Source organism: Pezoporus flaviventris, unplaced genomic scaffold, assembly GCF_033815535.1.
Source record: "Pezoporus flaviventris isolate CSIRO_AGI_PZ_B2104156 unplaced genomic scaffold, CSIRO_AGI_Pfla_v1 ptg000015l, whole genome shotgun sequence".
Lineage (NCBI taxonomy): Eukaryota > Metazoa > Chordata > Aves > Psittaciformes > Psittacidae > Pezoporus > Pezoporus flaviventris.
The window spans coordinates 4,668,566-4,692,193 of record NW_026892563.1 but is presented as its reverse complement, the minus strand read 5'-3'; the positions used below and the strand labels follow the sequence as shown (position 1 = coordinate 4,692,193).

The 23,628-nt window shown below is 37.2% G+C and overlaps 1 protein-coding gene across 2 annotated transcripts in view; it reads right to left on the bottom strand.

The window, feature by feature from the left end:
- Positions 1–23,628, bottom strand: part of POLA1 (DNA polymerase alpha 1, catalytic subunit) — a 202,237-nt gene that overhangs the window by 106,808 nt on the left and 71,801 nt on the right. For both annotated transcript variants that reach the window (XM_061453308.1, XM_061453307.1), the window contains exons 27-33: positions 18,557–18,589; positions 16,910–17,002; positions 13,175–13,380; positions 11,767–11,899; positions 10,120–10,251; positions 7,935–8,109; positions 454–635 (exon numbers count right to left, since the gene is read on the bottom strand). In XM_061453308.1, the coding sequence (XP_061309292.1) occupies positions 454–635; positions 7,935–8,109; positions 10,120–10,251; positions 11,767–11,899; positions 13,175–13,380; positions 16,910–17,002; positions 18,557–18,589 (954 nt within the window). The remainder of the gene's footprint in view (positions 1–453; positions 636–7,934; positions 8,110–10,119; positions 10,252–11,766; positions 11,900–13,174; positions 13,381–16,909; positions 17,003–18,556; positions 18,590–23,628) is intronic.

Sequence of the window (23,628 nt, the reverse complement as noted above, 5' to 3'; positions counted from 1 at the left end):
TAATAGAAAAACCTTACTGTCAAGGAGGGAGGTGGGATGTAGCAAGATAAACACAAGTTTCAAAAACACTTTGTTCCAATTAATATGATTTAGGATAGGAAATTGCCATCGCTGTACGAAAGTTTCATTAAACAGAGAACTGGAAGTTACTAAGGTGTTATGATAAGGATTCCATAAAAAGTTACAGCAACAATCATTCACAGCTGTGGGCAAACAGATTAATGAAGCCAGATAATCTCACATGTTTTGCTAGACGACACAGCTGAAATGCAGAAATGGGAAAAAATATTCCAGCATTATCCTATCAGCAAATTTCTCTTCTAAAGCTATAAATAGCAGGACTCAAACAACATGGTATCTCCTACATCATACACACCCTATCTGAAATAAAAGTATTTCTCTCCATCACTGATGAACAGAAATGAATCAGAAAAAAAAAAACAAACAACTAACCGAGCCATCAAAGACATTGTCATAAATATTTTCTGTTCCGCATTTGAGGCAGCAAAACTTGAATCTTTCACAATCCCTATATTTCTCCTCATCGGTAAGCTGAGCTGGGCCACCAACCAGGGCATCATTCTCCTCATCTTTATGGTAATGGTGACGGACTCTGAACTGGGAGGGATCCAGTCCTATTAATAAGAAACAAAAATTTCAAAAGACTTAAGAGGTCAACCATGCAAGTAGGCTCATTTTTCATATGCTTGGTGAAGCAGACTCAAAAGAAAGTTACAAAATGTAAATCCAGAAGCTGAAAATCTCTCCTTAGCAAAACTTCTGTAAAACTTAAATACGTTTTAAAATTTTTAATCACGAACAAAAGTTCATGAAACATGAACAAATCTTCTTACTTCTCTTCTTATGCAAGACTGCTTTATAAATAAAACAAGCAGACTGCATTATCATGGGAGCATGTGACACATTTTGTTTCTGAGGAAACCACTCCTAACGGATGGCTTTATTTTTATTTTCTTTTTAAGTTACATTGAAAATATTTCAATAAAAATGTGCATCGTTATTAAGAAACAGTCTTTAAATCAAAATGGCACCATTAAAACCGAAAACAGAGAATAAAAACCCCATTAAAGAAACACGGGTGCACTGCTATTACCAACTCCTTCAAGTCTGTATACAACTGCCAACTCTTATTTCAATGCAGTGGTCGATTTCATTTTGGCTCAGTGGTTAACAGCATGTAGGTTTCAATCTAATGCAGTGGTTAAAATTCAGCAGCAGCATTTAAAACGGCAGCACTGGAGACAAAATGCTTTATTTTTGATTGCCAGAACTCAAGATTTTAAACAAATAAGTATACAAAAGAGATCCTAAAAATACTGATTCAATCACAAATAAGTAAATAAGCAAGCAAGCACGAAGTTCACTGCCCTAGGAAAAAGACTGCCAAGGTAAACTTAATAAAAATCCACTGGTTTTGTCATCTTTTGTCATGTGCAACCTTCTAAAAGTCCATGTATCCCATTTACAGGTTTTTTTGATTAACTAGCAAATAGCACATGCTAGGAAATAATGAATTATTTGAATGAGCATGTAGAAGAAAACATTCAGAAAACTATGGCTTACTTTATTAGTTAGAAGAAAAGATCAAAGAGAAGCACTTCATTTTCTTTTTTTCTTAACAGAGACTAATCAAGCCACATAACAGATTACCATGTTTTAACTCATATTTTGTGTGAATTTCATTAACAAATGTAAAAATTACTGTAGAAAGAGCAAGAGAGATACAAACAGAAAGTGAAGCTAGATTTTACAGTTCTTCTTAACCTTACTATACAGTACTAGGAGACTTAAAGACAATGTCTGGGAACAATATTCAGTTAAAGAAGACAAATGCATGTATGTAATAGTTGCATTACACAGGCAGATATAGACTGTTCTTACATAAAAGACTTGGAATGTGAGACTTCACTGTCACTATTCTGAATTTCTATTTCTCGATCATAAAACAAATTCAAGGACATGGAAAAATTCCATTGCAAATAAGTTAACTTAGTTCTTGGTAGAATAGGGGTCCCACTAGAATTTAATCAGTCTTTCCTATTTTGATTTTATCAAAAGAAAAAAATGCCAATGCACAAGAGTAACAATTCACTTCCAAGAAGTTCTTAAACTTTTAATATGTTTCTGTTATTCATTAAAAGAAAGAGCAAATAAAGCAAACAACATTGCCTATTGCTTATTTCACACTCTAATACATATGATACTCCCCCCAAAAAGACTGTGGGGTTTTGTTTCCTTGTTTGTTTTCTTTTTCCCCCTTATTTTTTTTAAGAGTCGGTAATATGTTTGCTGGTTTAGAAAATAAAGACTATGTTCTGCAACACACACAGTGCAGATAAAATGTTTAGAAAGGCAATTTGAGTTTGGTATTAAGATTTTGCAAAAAATCAATTAAGTGTGCAGTAGGCTGGGTCTCAGATATTAATGGTGAATACAAACAAAACTTCTCAGTTTACTCTGAGTTCAGAAAGGTAATTAGAAAACACTGCAACTTTCCAATACAGATGCCATTAAAACTCACTTCAAAAATTTATCCCAAAAGGAGACAAATTCTGGTCTTGAATTTCACTCAAAACCAGTGACAACAAATAAGCATCTGGAAATTTGGCAATAATTTAACATTACACAAAAAAAAAAAATCTTTGGAAGTATTTAACTCACACCTATCTCTGAACTTCCTTAGCTGTTTTGGCCTGAGAAAACAACAGGAAAAATATTGTGATGATTCAAGTGTACATCTAACTCCTGGTGTACAAACAGCCCCAGTGAAATGAAAGGGACTGCAAATCAGGCTTTTTAAGAACATGCCTACCTTAATTATCTTGTTGAATTGGGACCTATTTTATTTATTATCTCCTTTCAGGAAAAGTCAGTTGGTTCAATTAATCCATTTCAGCACAGTAACTGGTATCCTTTCTGACCAGGTCACACTGGTCATATTATCTGGTAAACAAAACAGGGGCTATCGAACGGGAGGGGGGGGGGGGGAACAGAACAGGACACACAACAACCTGGTTTTGGTAATTTTAAAATTAATATGATGAGAGTAATCAATGAACTTCTTAAAACTCTTTTTTTTTTTTTTTTCCCCATGACATGAAGAAAAATCAAAGGGACTTTGACTTACTCCAACATGAAAATCTTCAGGGCTACCATTAAATTGCCTGCAGCACAGGCAAGCTTTCCAACACCACCAAAACTGCAAGGTTTGGCATCGAAAAATAACATTAAAAATGCACTGATGAACCTAGTGCGACAAAAGTAAATAATAAAAGTTCCAGAAGTTGTTCCTTAATTATTTAATAGGATTATTAAAACATTTACTAACTATCAAGCAAAAGGGGTCACTCGATAAACTGAGAAAAGGCCAAGGAAGTTTTAGTGATCACAGCATTTTAAAGACAACACTCCTGCACACCATTTTTACGTGTTTTTACACGCACGCTCCCCAGGAACACAAGTGTCACCCGCAGCAGGCCAGGCGTATCCCACAGCCTCGGCCTCCGGGGAGACGCTCGGCAGGCTGCCGGCCCTGCGGGCCGCTGAACAGAGCCCGGCGGGTTTTCCCCCCCTGTATTTTGTATTTGAACCGCGGGTTATTCGGGAAGCACGTAAAGTATCACCGCGGGCACCTCCGTCTGCGAGACATTCCGCGAGAGGCCGGGAAACGGCATCCAGTACTGCCACCTAAAGGCTGCGGCCCCGCACTTCAGCCAGGGTGACGCGGCGGACACGGGCCCCGGCGACCCGCCCAGCCTCCGGATCCAAGCCCGGAAGGCTGAGGCCTCTGCCCTTTGGAAACGCACGCTTGTGTGTGTTTCTCACATTGATCCTCCCGTGCCACCGCAACGCTCGTGTGCCCTCTGTGAGAGGTACTTAAACCAGCCTCTCCCGCCATCAGAACACACACCGCACTTCAGCAAGTCTCAGTTTCTAAGCAGGTCTAGAGCAGCTCAAAGAAAACCCAGCTAGACCACAAACACCAACATTCATAACACTTCGGGGTTTATTATTGTATTGTCATGAAGGTTTGCCATTATTTCAATCTTAATTTCCATCCTTCTCCTCTTGCTTCACTCCCTAACTTGAGAAAAGCAGTTGCATGCCACAAGGAGAGCACAACTGTCTTGGTGTCGGCCTGAGCAGCTGCTAAATACTACATTAATGGCACCTATTAAATGACTCTCTAGGAAGAAGTGGAAAATTAAAAACAGTATCTGTAAGATGTTGATGGGTTTCCTTATAAGGCACAGCTAACATGGAAACTGGATAGGATGAACATGTACTGGGAAGTACTGTTGATTAGGACAAGCCTCATCAGGACTCAGTAATGACTCCCTAAAATTCAACAGCCTTCCTAAGAAATGCCCAAATGCCAAACAATCTGCAGAGCACCAATGTGCCCATCCGTCTGTAAGGCAGCAGCATGCATCTCTTTCAGAAGACCATGACACAGTCTAGGACAGCAATCAGCAACTTCCATCATGTAGAGAAAGTGATACTATGCAGTAACAGCTACAAAAACCCCATAGTTAAATCACTCTGCTTCCATAATGTTTAGATACTTTTGACAACACAGAAATAAGACGTGACCTTTCTTTGAGACAAGGAACAGTATTTATGTATCAACAAAAAAAAAAAACCACAACAACCCTTACTTTAAATATTAAGAGAATTGTTCTGTCAATACAGGGTTGTTTTTTTCATTTAAAAGCTACAGTTATCCCCAGGATGAAGTAAGGTCTCCAAGCACTCAATAAGATCAGATTTACTGAATGATATTACTGATCATCTTTCACACTTTACTTAGTTTCAGAAACTCTGACAATCCTCATCTGCCCACTGCTTTTCCTTGAGATCTTAAAGAAAAAGTGAATGCAGGAGTATGCCCATGAATTTCCATCTCTCAAAGAAGAGGCAGACTTCTTACAATGTCCAAAACCAAAAGACAATTTTCAGCTTGATTCCATAGTGAATAAATATTGTATTTAAGGAGTTCTCTGCAATTTTTAGGTGTTATTTGCTTTTGTTCTACAGCATGTAAAGTAGCTTAAAATAACTTGCTTTGAGCACAGACAGAACAAAGAACTTTTCATCATTTTGATACGAGGCAAGCTTCTCTAAGCAGAGCTCTATTTTATCTACTCAGACTAACATGGCGATGTCAATGAAAATTCACCTTATAAACTTAACATTTTGTTAAACATACAACCATTCTCCCTATACAGACACATATCATATGCAACACAGTAAATCAGGTCAGGCAGAGGAAGATACACACAAGTATGCAACCAAGTTTTGGTCCACAGACATGACACTTTGATATCCCTCCAGAACACCAGCTTTCTTCTTCAGAACAGAAAAATATGGTCTTTTGCAACAAGATAGGAAAAACAACAGGAATCTGGATATGTAACATGATGAAAATACTAAGCAAAAAAGCCCAACTTAACCAACACCGAACAGCAAACAGTTTCATGTTTGCTTGTTTTAGCAAGCTGGGCTCGAGTATCTTGCACACTTTTGTATCTAGTAATCTATTCGTATCTAGTATCTATTTTCAACTTCTTTGAAATAAAACCTCTGGCCTATTCATTGAGTACCATTAAAAAATGCTGTAGGGTAACTTCAGCTTGCAATGACTTATGTATGACTCTGATTAAGTGCTGTATGTAAAGACCTAAGTAGAGCATAAGTTTTGAAAAAGACTTCATCCCAAGCTCAATGTAAGCATTCCCAAGAAAACAAAACTGGAGAAGGCGGTAACATTTTTACAGCACAACAAGGTCAAACTGAACACATTTCAGATCTAGGATTGTAATAGATACATACAGGTTTTCAGACTGACAATTGTGGACTATTAATAAACTCTCAGCTGCATGATGCCATTATAGACCATAAAAGAAATTTTCACTGTGAACGTACTATTGTACGCTACTGTACAAGTGCAAAAAGCAGCATAGGCATTTGCAAACAGTAGATGCTATCAAGTGGCACACAGTTCTTATGATCTGGGCACTTAATTTAGGTAACTGAATGGAGATAGTCTTTTCTGAAAATCTGACCTGTTGTAAATAAGGAACAACTCTGAATTTGAGCTTAATTCTACAAGACTAACAATCTTTGCCAAATAAAATAAATCAGCTTCAGAAATCTTTTCTGTCTTTTGTGTAAATGAAGTACAAGTTTACTGCCTATTTTAAACTGCTTCAGCTAACCAAGAGTGCTTGACCTTTTCAGTCAGGCATACCACATAGTCCACTCTGACATCAAGGGAAAGTTCTATACCAAGGCCCTGCCGCATGGACAAAATGATCTGTCTGGTCAGCCTGCATGTATGAAGCAGTGATGACACCTCCCCAGAGCACCAGAGCTGTTGAGGACACACTACAGTATCAAACACCTCCAAGAAATATCCTCGAAGCCTCCCAGAAATAGCAAACTTTCTGTTGTGGGTTGTTTTTGTTTTTTTTTTTTTTAAGTATGGACAGCTTGGAAAATGAAACTGAAAAAGCTGCACGTTCTCTTGGAAGATGAAGAACTTTCATAGCTTCTTGAGAAGCTACAAAAAAGGAACTTACTTGCACACATTTTAAGTGCCAACTGCAAGCTCACCATGAGCAGAACCCCATGTTAGTAAGGAAGCTACAAAGATGCAGCATCCCAGATGAACGGTCCTGAAGGCAGCACACTACCGGTTGGTTTTAAGTGACCAAATCCTGTATCTTGGCCATTACCTAAATACAAAATGCTGAGGACTAACTCTTCCTTTTCTCAACTGAATTCTCAAAAAGTTCCAAAAAACATTCCACAAGTCTGAACAACATCTCTTCTGCGGGTCTAAACTTTCTCCAGACATGGGCATAGCACCAAACAGGAGACTATAACACAGACAGAGTGCAACTCTCTAAAAAAGTTTTCCTGTGGGAGAGGACAGCCTTGCCAAGAACTCAGCGGCCAGTAAGGTTAACAACTTCTTCTGTGTCTTTGATTAATAGTTTTTAAAACAATGAACTAGATGTAGGATATGAACCACAAAATTTCTATTTATCCAGGACATCAACCATGTCTGTTGGTGAATCGCTTTTAGGGAGGACATAGCACTAGAAGGATTACATAGCATTGTATTTTCCTGGAAGGAGACCTGATAGAATTGTTACCAATTTTTCAACAGCTATACTTCTTTCTAGATAAGAAGCCTGGGGAATGGACAAGATAGAGACAATCAAAGTTGGGTAGAAAAATCTCTAATTCCTTCGATGTCCTTTAAGAGAAAAAACAACTCTAACAAGTGCAATTCCCTGTTACTCATTTGAATAAAAACTGGTGATTCTGTGGGTCACTAGCATTAGTCACATTAGTCACTAGCACTTCTTTTTTGGCCACTTCATTCCTCCATATGGAGCAGGCAAGACTGTTACTAATGGTTTATGTTTCTATTATCCACTAGGTCAGTTCTAGCAAACTACATTTTAACTTACACCCTACTGAAAACCTGTATGTTTTTATAACAACCATGGCTGCTTTTTTTGTGGGAAGATGCTAGAGAAGCTTGAGTTTCTCTCTGGAAAAATGAGAGTTCTGGATGTACGTTCTAGAACTACTTCAGCAACTTAAGAAAATCTCAGGGACATGCAATTGTATTGCCATCTACGAACAGTAAATTTTTGCAACTCTGAACAAGGACTGTAAGATTAAGTTCATGTTAATGAGCACTTTCTCGAGAAATGATATTCTGTAGAAGCCATAGAAAAACACACTCCAAACTGCCTTTTACAGACTCTGTAACACAAACTATTGTTCATTATTGTTCAAAGACTGATTTGGGGAAGCATTTCTATTAAGAAATATACATAAAACTTCTCAGTTTGTCTCCTGTAATTCTTTAAGTAAAGTGAATTTAGAAAACTTACCTAACCATGCTGCAATAAGAACAGAATCAATTCCCTCTATGGGCTCACATATTCTAGCAACTACTGGATGTATTTGCTGTGACAGGTAGTACTGAGTATCAACAGAAAGACTGTCTTGCTTTTGCAACTGTTCTGGAGCATATGCTCGCTGGTTAGCACTGAGATCTGATCCATCCTAAGACAGGAGACACATATGAAACAAAGTGTGAAAAAAGTAGAATTCACATTCAGTCTATACAAAGGATTATGCTTCGGATATTATTACGCATTTTTTTTAACCCAAAATTGTTACACAATCACTCTCTTTTGGTTGGTTTATTATGCATCCAATACAAATCCAGAAGTAGTAAAAAAACCCCACACTGCTGATGCTGGCATCAACTAGCAAGTTCAAGAATGTAAATCCAGCTTGTATTATTGCAGCCTACACGTGCAAATCAGTAAGAGTAGACAGAGTAAACAGTCCCATCTGTCAATTCTGAAATGCACAATGAAAACACATTGTAACCATCAGCCCAGTTAAAAATACACGGAGGGCATGCATTTTGGATTCACTTTGTACGAAGCCAGCATTATCATTTTGCACAACAAGCAAATTCTAAGTCATGGGTATCAAAACTGTATCTTTTCGCTAGGAAATTTATATTCTTTGATTCTGTAAAGAAACAAATAGAATGAATGGTCTGAGAATGGACCACTGCTGATTGGCACGTGAATCGGTTGGCAACAGTATCGATTTGAAAGAGCAAATTCTGAAATATTTGGAAATACTGAAAGAAACACATGTTGACATCTCAAGCCAAGAGAGAAACACCATTTACGGATTAGAGCATACATTACATTCTTCTCCAACTTGAAAGAGGAAGATAAGGAGAAAATAATTCAATTTGGGAATGCAGTAATTAAACTGAAGACAGTATTCATGGAGGGAGTAAGTATCAACTCTAAGAAGATGGCAGTCTTCTGGAAAATGTAACTCAGTCCGTAGAATCGTATTCTCAGTCCACAACTACATTACGAAGTTTTATCTTTAATGTGTATCAATAATCTTAGAGCAGAACTTAAAGCATTTTAACAAACATTCAGTAATAGAAGTAAACCTTAATGGGGATGGGGGGAAAGAATACCACAGCTAGTTTATTTGCTAAATACAGTCTCTTTTTTGCCTTTTTTTACAGGAAAATACCACTAATGCATTAACATGACACTTTTTTTTTCACCCCAGTTCAGATGAGCTACTGGCTTCAATAGGGTCAACAACCATGGTCTGAAAACCCATCACTAAAAAAGACAAACTGCAAGCCACTGGTCCCTCCTACTCCTTTCAGACAACTTAGTATTCAGAACAAAATTAATTTAGGACTATTCAGCTCATCCAGCTGCTTTGCAAAAATAATTACAATGCAATTCCTTCAGCTCCCTTCTTTCAACAAGTACATTCTTCTTGTGTATTGTGCCATTGCTCAGCCTTATCCGTGGCCCAGCTCTCTTAAGTCTTGGCAGCTTCGTCAGGCATAAGAACTCTCAATCAAATAAAATACAGTATCTTTCAGTTTTTAACAGTGAATGAGCTGAAACACTGGTCCACTACAGAAGTCACACTGTCAAGTCCATCAGTTTGGTTGATCTAATCCAATTTACACCTTGTTTTTTTTTAACAGCAAATTCGAAGTGGAGTATGTATTTGTGAAATAATGTTAAACATTTATATGATAAACACCTGAAAACAGGAAGTTTCTCAAATTCCCCAGTCTATCCAAAGGAGGTACTGCCACATCCAATGACTATGAATTGAAAAGACACAGACTAAGACGAAAAGTAACAACAACACTATTTAACCAGCACTACCCATTAGCTTGCCAAGAATGGCAGGTTCTTCACCACCAGAATTTTCTTCTCCTTAAAACAAAGACTGGATATTTTCCTTAAAAATAGGTTCTAGTTTCAGGCAGAAATTAATTCAGGGGAATTTTACCAGCCACCGTATGGAACAGTCAGACAAGCTGAGCTGATCATAGTGGTGCTTTCTCACTTTATAAAACTAAATTAAGTACAGAAAACTATTTTAAACTATAGCATAATCTCACTATAAAGAAATACCAAAACATTTTATTCCAGGAGTTGAGTTGCTTTTCTTTGCCATCTCTCAAAACAATACTTTCTATTTAGCTAAAGAGATTTTTACCTGACAAATTATGTATGACACTGTGTCTCCCGCCTTCACCTTTCGGCCTCCTTGAGAGTTTATCCACATGGCAACATGCACATGTGGCAAGCTTTTTCTGTCAGGGTAATCCTGTGGATCTTTTGTCAGTGCCTAAGAGATCAAAGGAGGAACCAGAAACATAACTATGAGAAAAGTATTTCACTTCAGTGATGGAGAACTCATAACTTCAAAAGACAAGATTACATTGTAGGTATCTTCATCCATGTACTATTCACAAGTGTGTTTGCAACGCAAAAAAAAAAGATGGAAAAAAATATAATAAAGGTATTTTCCAAATATTAAAGTCTAGGTACAGTCCTTCATACATTAATATCACAATAGTTCAAAACAGTTACAGATATAATGCAGCTGTTTTCAAATTAAACTACACTGAAGATGAAAACATTATTCAAAACAAAAAAAATACAGCCAGAGATTACCCCCTCACCCCTGCATCAGTTCAGGTCATAAAGTAAATCTCTATATCAAGTAGTTAACTGTATTTAACAGCTCTGTAGCAAGAGGATACAACTGGATTTAACATTTCCATGCATCTCTTACTTCTGAGATTCCACAATGAGTTTTTCTTCTACATAAAACACTACATTTAAATATTTACAGTTAAACCCATTCTTAGAAACAACTTACACATTTGACTTAATAGTAAAATACTTTTTTTTTTTTCAAAGTAGCAAAACAAAGAAACATTCAGCATTTAAAATGAAAATGCTTCCAGGTATCTTTTACTGGGACACTAAGTAGTACTGTAAACACCAGTGTGTTCTAATACTACAGCCTGGTTTTTTTTTAAGTTAACCATAAAAATCACTGATTTCTCTAAACACTAATATGACAACCTGAATGCATTTCTGAACTGATTAACACAGTCTTACAGAGCAGAGAGATGTCCAGCTGGCAGAAGACAGAGACTTTGGATGGAAAAAATTTGGAACATCTCTATTAGAAGCACAAGGGGGGTATGGTAATAGCTGATTCATTAGTGAAAAACACCCCCGTCTGCGGGTGCTTCTGAAGTTAAATATATGGATTTCACTGAGGATTCATAAAAATAAACCAAAACCACAATGCTGCTTGCTAAAACTCTTGTAGGTAAAGCAGAGTGGTTTACTTCTTGCTGTAGGAAAGTCTTGAATGAGACCTCAAAATTACTGCTAGCTTTCTTCTACAGAGCTTTGAAGGGAAATAAACTAAGAATAGTATATTTTTATATGTTTTTTTTTCTAGAAAATGGAAGATTTGATTCTTTTCCATTACATTCTTAAGTTATGTATTTTAAAACTAAAATAAAAGATAACAATTTAGGAGAAAACTTCTGAAAGCATGATCTATCATGTTATTCTCAAAGTGCACAATCAGTAAGATGGTAGAATGGGATCAGACACGAAGCTGTTATTCTGAGGAAGCAAGACTAGCCTCCAGCCCCACAAGGTATTTTTTTTTCTCACACCATACAATCTTTGCTGTATGTTCTATACTACTCAGTATCTAATAAAACTCCTGATACTTCATGGCATCAGAAGGATTAAAAGTATTTTTATCAAAAGTCAATATATTCAGGAACACTGAAGCTTTTCTGAGGCAGAAAAGAGCTGAGAAATCATTTACCTTGTTTATTTCAAATTGATTTACGGGGATCTGGCCATTGGTCACATTTTCTCCAATTTCTATAAGCCGCCTTTGAATGTTTTCCACAATTATGTCTCGGGACTGATCAGAAAGAATCTGACCAATTACATAGCTGCAAAAATAATCCAGAAATGAGGAAAAGCTTAAGACATACAAAGCAAAACCATCACAATAAACACAATCCTCTATTCCCCTGGGTTACCTCTAAGAATTAAAGAGCCTAAGGATGAAGTCTGATGCAAAATCTTTCAAGATTTGCCAAGACATTTCATGGTGTGTTTTATCTATTTACTTATTTTACTAAAAGCAAATTATTGGAAATGGTTCTAACGTTAAACAGTGATTTGGAATTGTTGAATGCAACTGGTTTCTATTTTCTGCTCCCATTTAATTTTGCCATTTATTATTCCGTAGCAGGTATCTTAAGATGAGGGAGAACATACCAAGTAAGCAAAGTCTTGCCTATTTCTGTAAATGTGGTTGGAAGATCTGCCAGCTGCAGAAGAGTTAGTCACTAAAGAACACTCTCAAACATTTGTATAGCTTTAATTACTAATACATTCCTAACTTGGAAAAATTTGCTTCTATTATGATGCATCTTTTCTTAGAAAATGCAAGTCTTAAGAACAGTAAGCAAGTGTGGGGTGTATTTTTACAGATGTAAAAAAGTATTCAATTTTGGATGCATTTGGACCACAATTTATTTAAGTTTTCAAGAGGCAGTACGCAATATAAGTTGAGTCAGCCCCCAGATGACCACCTCTCCACCCACCCCAGTTTTCTTTCTACAATGATAAACATATTATTTCTATTGAATTTAAGCATGAAAATGCCCTGTGCAATGACAACTAATAAACCATCAGTATCCAGTATCCATCATAATGAAGTATCAGAGGAGTTTCATTTAAGAAATGGAAGAAAAACAGTTTTGGGGGAAGGGATCATCAGCTCAGGCTGCACCCAATGCACTTCCAGCTTTATTAGGAGATGCTGAAAGAGCTTACCACCAGCTTCTTTAACCACCTTCAAAAAAACCCAACTGACCTAAACCCTACGACTCCAAATGCTTATAGCACCTACCCTTTTCACAAGATGTCACCTGTTAAACTGCCTATACAAAACTGTGACAACTCAAATGCCCAGCTTCCACAAAATATGCAAAAACAAACAGTGAAATTAGAGACATTTGGACTGGAACAAGTACACTCTGTTACCAATGCTGAAATCCACTGCTCACCATTTCCTACAAAAATCAGTTAAGATGCTCTAACACTGATGTTACCTACCAATCTGCACTGTTCACGAAACAGGCATGTGATATCAAAGGTTTATAAAGCATGTACTGTTTAAAACAGAACACCAAGGATAATGCCACAAAGAAACTCACTTTCCAGTCTCTTTTGCGAGATCACACCAGTCTCTTCGGACTATATCCAGTCCCTTCAGTTCTTGTTTAGTTACGTATTTCCCATCTCCTGTTGGTTCCACAGTCAGAGCGGCATATTTCTTCTTCTTTAACAGTAGCAATGACTTAAAGACTCCATCAATATCAATTTCCAACAATTTATAGAGCTTGTTCACTTCACTTTTGACCTGCAAATGCACCAACACAAAAACCAAATGCAACACTGTAATAACTACATAAAATTTCAACTTCCATCTTAAGCTTTAAAACAAGTAACATTGCACACTTTGAGTTTGCATATATATTTTAAAGACTGCTGAGATATCATTACTTGTGAAATTAAGTTCACAATAGTAACTATAAGCTACTATTAAAATTAAGGTTCAACCACTGGCTTCTTCAGGATTTATAACTTGGTATATCTAACACCCTAACATAATTAAGCAGGGCAGAGAAGCATGGAACTGAATGTGACCTTGCAAAAAACTGACTACAGCCCATTTCACTAGGGCACCTATTCTATCTAGCCTCTCACATAAATTAAGCAAACAGGGGATTTCAAAGTAAGGATCCACTTTCTAGAAAAAGATAAGAGATGGTCTCTTAAAATATGGAAACTGCTTTATAAAAAATATCTAAGTATTTATTTATACTCTTCCCCACAATATGCCTACTTTTTCTATAGCACCTCAGCAAGAGGAAATGGTGCCATTTTTCTACACACATACTATGTCTTATCCACGTACAAAAGCTTGAAATTGCACTTGATATGTTGTCTTAATATAGCACTGAATATCAAGTGGCTCCACATCTCACCTCTACTCTAAGAGGAGAGAAATGCAATAGCTCAGAATAGCGTGGACCTTCAATAACAAACAGGGGTTCCAATACACATTCACCCATTTACTGGCTCCACTAAAAAATTTCCCACTTGCATTTTTCTTCCTTCATACATTTTCACTTTACTTTCTTCAACAGAATTATCTGCACATCACTCCTCAGACATCCTGTTCTGTCTTTGCTTGTTCTACTCTTCGCTTCTTTCCTCTAATGCTTTCTTTCCTTTTTGATTTTCAGTATCTCCCTATCAACTGTTACTCCATTATTTCCAATTCTCTTGTCAGAGGCCACCAGTTATGAGCTATCCTTTTTTCACGCTTCACTTAAGTTTTGTACAAATTAAAGTTTCTCTACCATCTAGCACACACCCTCACTATGACAGGAACAGTACTTCCAACATAAAATCTCACTGGTCATCTATCTGCATTTGGGCACACTTTACCAGTTTTAACCAAAACTCTCCTTACAAATTTTCCATGTATATGTATACATACATATATATGCATTTATTTTTTCTAACTTAGATCTTAATTTTTCCTACTGCAGGAGCTATTATAATATTTTAATACTCCAGGGCTATCCTTTAGAGTTATATTTCCCTTGCATAATTTTAAGTTGTGAAGGGACATCATGAAGCTAAACCACTTTATCAAGAGCTTCATGTTTTGCTCATTAAAGCAAAACAGTCTACGAATTTTTCTGCCTTTTAAGTATTTCCAATTATTTTTTTTTTTACATCATACTAATCAAGTACTTAAAAACCAGCAACAGTGAAGTACTGAATGCACTGGCAAATCTGATTCATAAGGAAGCATAGAAAAATGAAGAAACGTATGAAATTCTGATGAGTAATGACTGAAAGGAGCGCAAATATAAATAATGGGGAGGTTAGCAGTAGGAGTGAACACAACCAGAAACCTGTGAGACAAGGCATTAGAGGGGGAAAACAGAACATGAGAGAACTGTCTCCAACAGAAAACCAAAATTAATCTCTCGGGGGAATATTTCATCACCGAAGACAACCTATAAATTCACACTTTACATAAGAACAGGCATACATATGCTAACTGCTCGCAGAGTAATTGTTTGCATTAAAATTGTGTCTCTTCCATGCAGTCTGCATTAAAGCAAAAATACAATGAATGCAATGTAAATATTCCTCATCTCTGAACATGATGTTTTGAAAGAGATTATTAAGCAATACAGCATTGACATTTCTTAAGAGTGTTCCTTATCAACAAATACAATTCTCTACTGTTAACATTTTTATATGAATCATGCAAAATGAGGAAAAACTTAAATTACAGAAGTGCTTGCAAAAAAAGTCACTATCACTTTCTTGAGGAATAAACAAACAAGAAATATGTGAAACAAGAAACCCCAAAAAAATCACTTTTTTATGCCACAGAAAAAATACTGAGAGCCACAACTTTCACAATTGCATCGCCAAGTTTGATAGTGTGCTTATTTACAGACGTAAGTGTATTCACTTTTAAAATCAAGTACATGATATGAAAATTTTAATCAAAAAGTGTCTGGAAAAAAAAAAAACAACAAACAAACAGAAAAAAAACCCAAAGAGAAACAAAAACCAAACCTAAAAAAAAAAATCACCAAAAAATCCCAACAACCCAAACCCCCCATAATCAATGACAAAACAACCCAAATCAAAGAATCAAAAAAACCGAAACCAACAACAACTGATACAAGTTACAGAAGTAATTAGATTAAAAAATTCCAAGATTTCACTCTTAAGAACGTGACAATTTCAAAAACCTACCTATTTTCTCAATAAACCTGAATCAAAGCCAGAAGTATTTAACTGATGATGATGATGATCCTGTCAGCCTTTATAAAAACTATGATTAATTGTTCCACTACAACATTTAGCCACATATGGGAGGTATGGGGATAAAAACCAAACTAGAATGAAACCACACAGACACATCTAGAGTGGGGCTACACTTTCTTATACTATGATGTATATACACATAAAATTATATATAGTCTTGTATGGAAAACAAAAGAGAGAGATTGCACCAGCCCTCTTACTACTCAGTTATGACATCACAATATTAATCATTTTCCCATCCTCCTGTGATGCACCTACTTCTCAAAGTACCAACTTAGCATAAAGGCAAAAGTATTCTAACTTCCCCAAAATCACTCTTGCCTTACAGTTACATGACTTTTGTTTAATGTTATAAAAATCCCTCAATGTTTTCTTCAGGTTCCATAGGTCTAATTTTCATCACAAATTTCTTTTGTCTTGCGAAAACAATCCTTGCATCTTTAAGTGTTCTAAAAGATTTTTCAATTCCAGAGTCTCACAGAGCCACAAAACTTCCACATCATCAGTTGCCAACTGCTAATCAGAGATCTCTTGTATATCTAATACACCTTGGAAATTAATATTTTAAATTAATTATTTTATTTTATTATTAATAATTTATCACTGGAAATCTGATGGCACATAGAGTGTAATACATACTACATAACTAAACCAAACTGATAGATACCTTTCATGTCAAATCAAAAATCATTAAAATCTAAATTGCGTTCACATTGTAAATGGAACTAGTTGGAAGAATTGTACCATACGTTTTGGCTGCAGATAGTCCCCTAATTAATTTAGGATTAGTTAAAAAGCTCATTATATAATGAAAGTGTCATTCAATTTAACCAATTTTAAACAAGCAGAAAGCAGCTACACATGAAGACAAGGCACTCTGAACTTTTACTACTCCATAGTGTCCACACATTGTCAAGTTCTTCCTTATGGCTTATTCTCTACTTATGCCATGGAGTCCTCTCTTCATACCATCTGTCTTACAGCACAGACACGTAGGAAAGCTTTAAAGTGAAAAAATTCCTTACCTTGTTCCCCAACTTGAAGACCTCATCCAAATTGGTGCTATTAGTGTTTATCATAATGGAATCTGTGTCTCCATAAATCACTTCAAGGTTCATCTAAATGAAACAAATTGCTTTGAAAAACAAAACAGAACCACTCCATCTTTTCAAAGTCTCAACTCATTTTCAAGATTCAAAAATATCATTATCTGTATATTATCCCTTAAATATGAAAGGCAGAAAAATGTTAAGTTTTTACTGAGAATTCTGTACATTTCATTAAGACATATTTGAATGTAAAGAAACTTAAACCACTGGTTTTTTTTTTTAATCACTGCTCAGTTGTGTACACAATATAAGTAGTTAAAATTTTATTAAATTAGTGCTAGAAAAATAAGTCGGTGAATAAGTCCAATCTTGAGAAACAGCAGGAACGCTAATCAGAAATAACTTTAGACTGCTAGGACACAAGAAGATCACTTAGAGACTGCTGGACAAAGACTATTCAGATAAGGCACTTAGCGAACGAGCTTGAAAGATAATACAAGCGTCAGGTGTCCCATTCCAGCTCCAGTCATCACAATGTTATTACGAAAAAGTCATTCTAGATTCAAGGAAAAAAAAAAAATAAAAAAACCCAAAGCTGAATACTCTATCTAGTGAAAGTATTGGCTAGTGGATACAGTAACTGAGAACACCACAGTACTGTCCAGAGTAGGCTGCTCTTACACTTCTTTAGATTATGCATGTGGCTTCATATTTCCATCTTCCCGCTCCCATCCTTTTTCTTCTGCTGTAATCTAAACTTAATTACCTGTGTTACTCCTCCCCTGGGCAGCAGATCTTTCAGGGAACAAGGCATTCATTTTGGATAAGGATCTAGCTACTATGGCCCAAAAGTTTTGTATCCCCAAGCTGAACTACTGAATATCTACACCTGGAGATGAACACAAACACCTACTTGATTCCTTCTGACTGACACTGTCCTTCGTATCATCTCTCATTCTGATCCTTGTTAACAATTCAAATGCCCTACTTGGAAAAGACTGCATTCAAACACCAGCCAGACTGCCATAATACTCTGTGATAATGGAGCAAAACCTCTAGACAAACAGAGGAGCATGACAAAGCCTGAGGTGCATGTGAAAGGCATAGCAAGGAAAAAGGTGAAAAGAAAAATTGTCAACACCAGTAAATGTCACAAAAAAATGGGGAGATGCATCCAATTACATAATATTAACTTGAAAAAATGAAAACCTCATGTCTTCAATAGTGGAAAAATCAATGCAGCTGCAAAAACCGCAGCATGGCTATGTCCATGTTAAACTCTATAGTAAAAAAATCACCCCGTGGCAGGGTTTAAAGTATGCCAAAAAATAAACTGTATTAAACACTAGAACACATGGTGTAATGGGTCTGTGAGTAAACTCTAATTAGCACTGTTGCTAATTTGCTTGAAACAGTCACACATAGGCTTCAAACAGGGGCCAGATCATATCTGTGGTAGGAAAAGAAAAAAAGCTATAATCCATTACGAAGGATTAGATTTGTAAACCAGGCATCCTAAGAAGTGATTTCAGGTCTGTTTGGGTTACAGTTACCCTAGAATAAAAAAAATTCACCAGGTGTGCTTTTTAAGGGTTGTTTTTTAATGAAAAAGCTCAGCATTACCTTTTGCACCATCTCTTTGGTATGCATCAAAATCTGAAATAAAAAAAATAAGCAAAGATTAGTGTATGATATAATTACAAGCTAGCACTGCAAACATATCCATTAGGTTGCTAACTCCAAATGCTCTCACCTTTCAAAACAAAGGAAACCACCTCTCTCCTGGCAACACACAGTCACCTCAATACTCCTATTACATGAGTAAATTCTCATCTGACCTTGTATTAACGCTATTATTAACTCCCCTAATACAAGATTAAAACAAATCTCAAAATTGCATGGGCACACACATATTTTACCTTAGGAAAAAAAGAACACTGAATCAAATGCTCAAATAAAACCTAATCAGAAAGTGCCAGAATTAAGCCTCTTTCAGTAATTTAGGTCAGTTGCCTCCTTCACACCCACCAGCTTATTTCTTGACGTCACTGAGTCTTTTCCCCAAAACATCCTATTCAGTACAGCTTTGATGGTGTTCACTTAACAAGAATCTAGTCAAAAGGTCGATTACCCTTGTCACGACCTCAGAATGGGTCACCAAAAAGCAAATTCCTTAATGAAACTCTAAGTGGGACAAGAAGCTGGGATAGAGACAGGATACAGATGTTGAATCAGTGGGCAAATACGTGTGTAGCCATGTTTGTTCCTCAGCCAAGAATGCACCCCAAGTCCCCCAAATACTCAATAATCTGAACCTTAGAAATAGCTATAGAGACCTCACATGAGTAGGCTACTGCTCCCATCTCTAACACTGGCCAGCACAGTGGAGAGGGGTTGAAGATTCTATCATCTGAAGCCACAGATACAGCTGTAGCCCAGAAATGTCGAAACAGAATTAGCCTGTTGAACAAAATGCGTACCTGCTGCAGCAGGAAGGGATTGGTGAAGTTTACACAGCTGCATATGAACCAGCATCTGGTCCACTCCTTCAGTCACCTGACCTCATTTCCACTGTATTCCCTACTTCCTATTTCAACAGGATCCCAGTGCTCTGACATGCAGCTCCAGATTCCAACTGGTTAGTCCCAGTTCCTTGGTTTCAGTCCTTTTCCATCCCCACTCGGGATAAATCTCAGGGTTTTTTTCAGCTATTCCTGCTACTCACATATAGTTATACTTCTAATTTTCTTAAATTAGGATTACAAAGTAAAGGATTACTTTGAATCACTTGTTACAGCAATGATAGATCAGTCTATTAGGTGAATCTGACCAGTGTGGTACTCTAGCTTTAAAGACAGGCAACACGCTATTTTAACAGGTTATATTACATTTGTTATATTACATTTAGTAACTTGGTCTAAATTTTATTACTTTTCATACATCAAATAGCCATATTTGCCAAAAAGGCAGAACCATGACTTGTAGTCAAGAAGTCTACAACAGGGAGGTGAGCAGAAGAAATTAGCAGGGATGAGGAAAGTTAAAGAAAAAACTGGCGAGGGCCAGGACGGTGAAGAGCAGCCGGACGGCCAGGTACAAGTCCACAGCCACGTCCGTCCCGCCCTGCTGCTGGAGCCCGCCCGTATTACAAGTCATGGCCATAAAGCACAGTGAGACAAGAACCTTAGCCCAAGCCCCACACTTGATAAACACTAACGCAGCAAATACCGGGTCTGAGTAAGTTACAACATTCTGAAACTGTGAGACCAAGAGGAACAACTCTGAGAGCCAATAAATCAGCATTGTGACGAGTGACTATTAATCTGGTCAGATCTGTCATTATCTCAACCCCTTGTGCCCCATGTTGGGCACCAAAAAAGAACCGTCGTGGTTTAAACCAAACCAGACAACTCATTCACTCACTTCCCCCCCCCCCCCCCTTGCCCTCCCCCTACTCCCAGAGGGATGGAGAGTCAAAAAGAATGCAACTCCCACGGGTTGAGATAAGAACAGTTTAGTAACTAAGGTGTAACACAGATCACTACTGCTACCACCAATAATAATAATGATAAAGGAAATAACAAGGGAAGAGAATACAACATCTCACCACCAGCTGACCGATAACTGCCCCCCCCCCCCCCCAGCCCGACCAAGCACCGACCGATACCTCCTCCAACCCCACAGTCTCTCAGCCCTTCCGGCTAACTCCCAGTTACATCCTGGACATGACGTGCTGTGGTATGGAATACCTCTTGGGCTAGCTTGGGTCAGGTGTCCTGTCTCTGCTTCCTCCCGGCTTCCCCTCCTCCCTGGCAGAGCATGAGGCTCACAAAGTCCTTGGCCAAACCAAAACATCCTTGTTATCAGCTCTGTTCCCGAGCTGAAAGTCAAAACACTGCACTGCACCAGCCACCAAGAAGGAGAAAAATGACTGCTACTGCTGAACCCAGGAGAACAGGGAAAAGCTGCTCATGCTCAAGGGGAATAAAACCATCTTATGGGAAACCTTATGACCTTCATAAGGCCAAGGAGCTTAAGAATCAATCCAAGAGTCTTGACTAATATGATACTGATTATTGCTGTTGCAGCAAATAATTCTGAATTGAAGGCGACATGTCCACCTCTGCATAACAGCACATGATGACAACACTGTCATTCTTTCAATATGAACATTTTCTTTAATATTTCTGAACCTTTAAACAACCTGTGATGAACACCGAGGTCCATTATGCTTTTTCAGTCTGTTTTAAATTATGCACCACAGAATTATGCACCGAAAGCATTCCAAGTTTCACAACTCTTTACTCTGTAAACATAATACTCTGTTTCAACATACTCTCCCAAAGTAGAAAGACATGAACTAAGCAAACACAAACACCATATAGCATTCCCTTCAAAGCACTTAAGCAAAAGTTAGGTTCCAAACCACAGCTGACTCATAATGAATGTGAATTCTTGTCAGGGATATTCCCCAGACACATATGGCTACCTATGGATTTACACTCTCTGAGTCAAGTTCAAAACATCCAGTTAGTTTAAAGACCATCCACTGATGCTGCACACTGGGTACTCGAACAATGCAATGCCTGAACTCTGCTGACGTCTCAAACTGCAAAAAATTCAGCTGGCCTCAACCTCTTATGTAGACAAAGAACACGGTGAAATGGTGAATCTTAACTGCAGATTCACTCTAGGCTGTATGTGCTCAGATGCACCCAATTCCATTTTAATCAGAAGCTTAAAAAAGATATTCTACTCCTATTCATCTCCTAGTGAGCGATTCAAATGGCACCACCCCACCATTTTTCCATGGAGTTTTAAAATTATTCTAAAGACACATATTTCTGGTACATGACATTAAATTTCATACACAGTAATGAGAATTCCAGCTTATTAACAACCCCCCCTTTCTCTCATTTATTAGCTAACTCCTACAGAGAAAGGTTATACCTTTCCTTTAGTACTCCAAAAGCAAACAGGAGTCCCTGAAACAAAAAACTGGACAGAGAAAATGAAGAGTTTACATATAAAAGAGAAAAAGGCCTACCATTTTTTTCCCTTGATTATCTGTGGCATTTTCTACTTCATTCTCTGAAATAATGTTATCTAATAATATTTAGAAAGATAACACTATTTTTTGTTAAAATAAGATTACTGCCCACTAAAAAAAAAAAATATATATATATTCAGCTGTGCAAAGACCATTTCTCAGTTGTCTCTGAGGATAGCAGTGGATGTAGGCAATAAGGTCACAGACAAGTTAGCTTAATCAAGTGACTGGCATATGCTAGTGCTACCTATTCTGACAGGGGATCACTTATAAGTGCCAACAGCTACAAAACAGAAGGTTATAAAGGCTTGCTAAATTCATTAATAAGGCAGTCGGTAGTTATCTGATTTCACAGCAACACCTGCATATTTATCTTCTCATTACCAACTGGATGATGAATTTTTTTTCAAGCACATTTCAAAAATCTGCCAACTTCAAGTGTAGAAAAAAAAATAAACTTTGTAGTTAATTTTTCCCTTAACAAAGTACAGCTGTTGAGAATAATTGTTCAAGATCTTACCCTGTAATGTCAACTGCAGCAGAACAAAGAGTATTTAATTAGCAAATCTATCCAGTAATTCAACACCTATTATATAAAATGCCTTCGTGATTTTATTCAGGATAATTTGCTAAGAGGGTTATTACTGACATTCAGATGAAATTTAAAATTCCTACGCAAGTCGAGTCATAATAGCAGTAATGATCCCCCCAATCAGGAGATACTGTGTCACACAAGGTTCTTTTGCAATGCAGGAGCCGATTTCCTGACTTCTTAATTCCTGGGCTCAGCTCAGTGAGAGCCCTTCATGCCAATATTTCAGTCAGCAATACATCCTTAATGGGACTCTATTAAAATACCTAGAATAAAAATGACTTTTTTCCTTTTTTTTTGGTTAAGAAGAATGACAGCACTGCTATCATATCAATCATTCGTAGTTTCTCAGAAATGCACAGCAAAGAAGGGAGGTTTACAGTAAGGCTGGGAAGACGGAAGAAAGAAGGAAGAGAATAGGAAAATTGTTACTCTGTAGTTTCCTTTTGCAAATAATATTGCGCTGCTCATGAGAGCTGGATTGTCCCCTATTGCAGGCAATCCAAGTAGGAAGAATTAATTGCCTGGCAACCCATCTGTAGAGCCATGCCCCCTCCCCCCCCCAGCAAACATATACTTCTAAAAACCTGTGAACTTCTCAGCAGAGTGAACATCTTCTATTTTAACTTTTTTTTGGTGAAAGCAAGACAAGCAACACACATTCTCTCACCATGAGCTGTGAGGCGATGTAAACTGAAAGACTGTAATTGCAGACAAGCCATATAACTGCAAAATCCCCTGCCCTAATTCTGCTCCAACTAATTACTTAATTGAATGAGGACGTGATTTAAGAAAGAGAATGATTATAAATAAATAAACATAAAAGGAACAGCTTTACTATTATCCATTACATCAAGTATTTTTAAAAGTTCTGTACTTAAAACCCACTAAAGAATACCTTCCAACGAAAGGATGCTGATGCAAAACCAAGCAAGGATACCCACGTTAAAAAAACAATGGGATAAGACACAAAACTAACACGCTGGAGCAAAAATTTCTGCTGAAGACACACAAGTCTTCTGTAGATTCCCTGGCTGCAGACATGAAGGAACA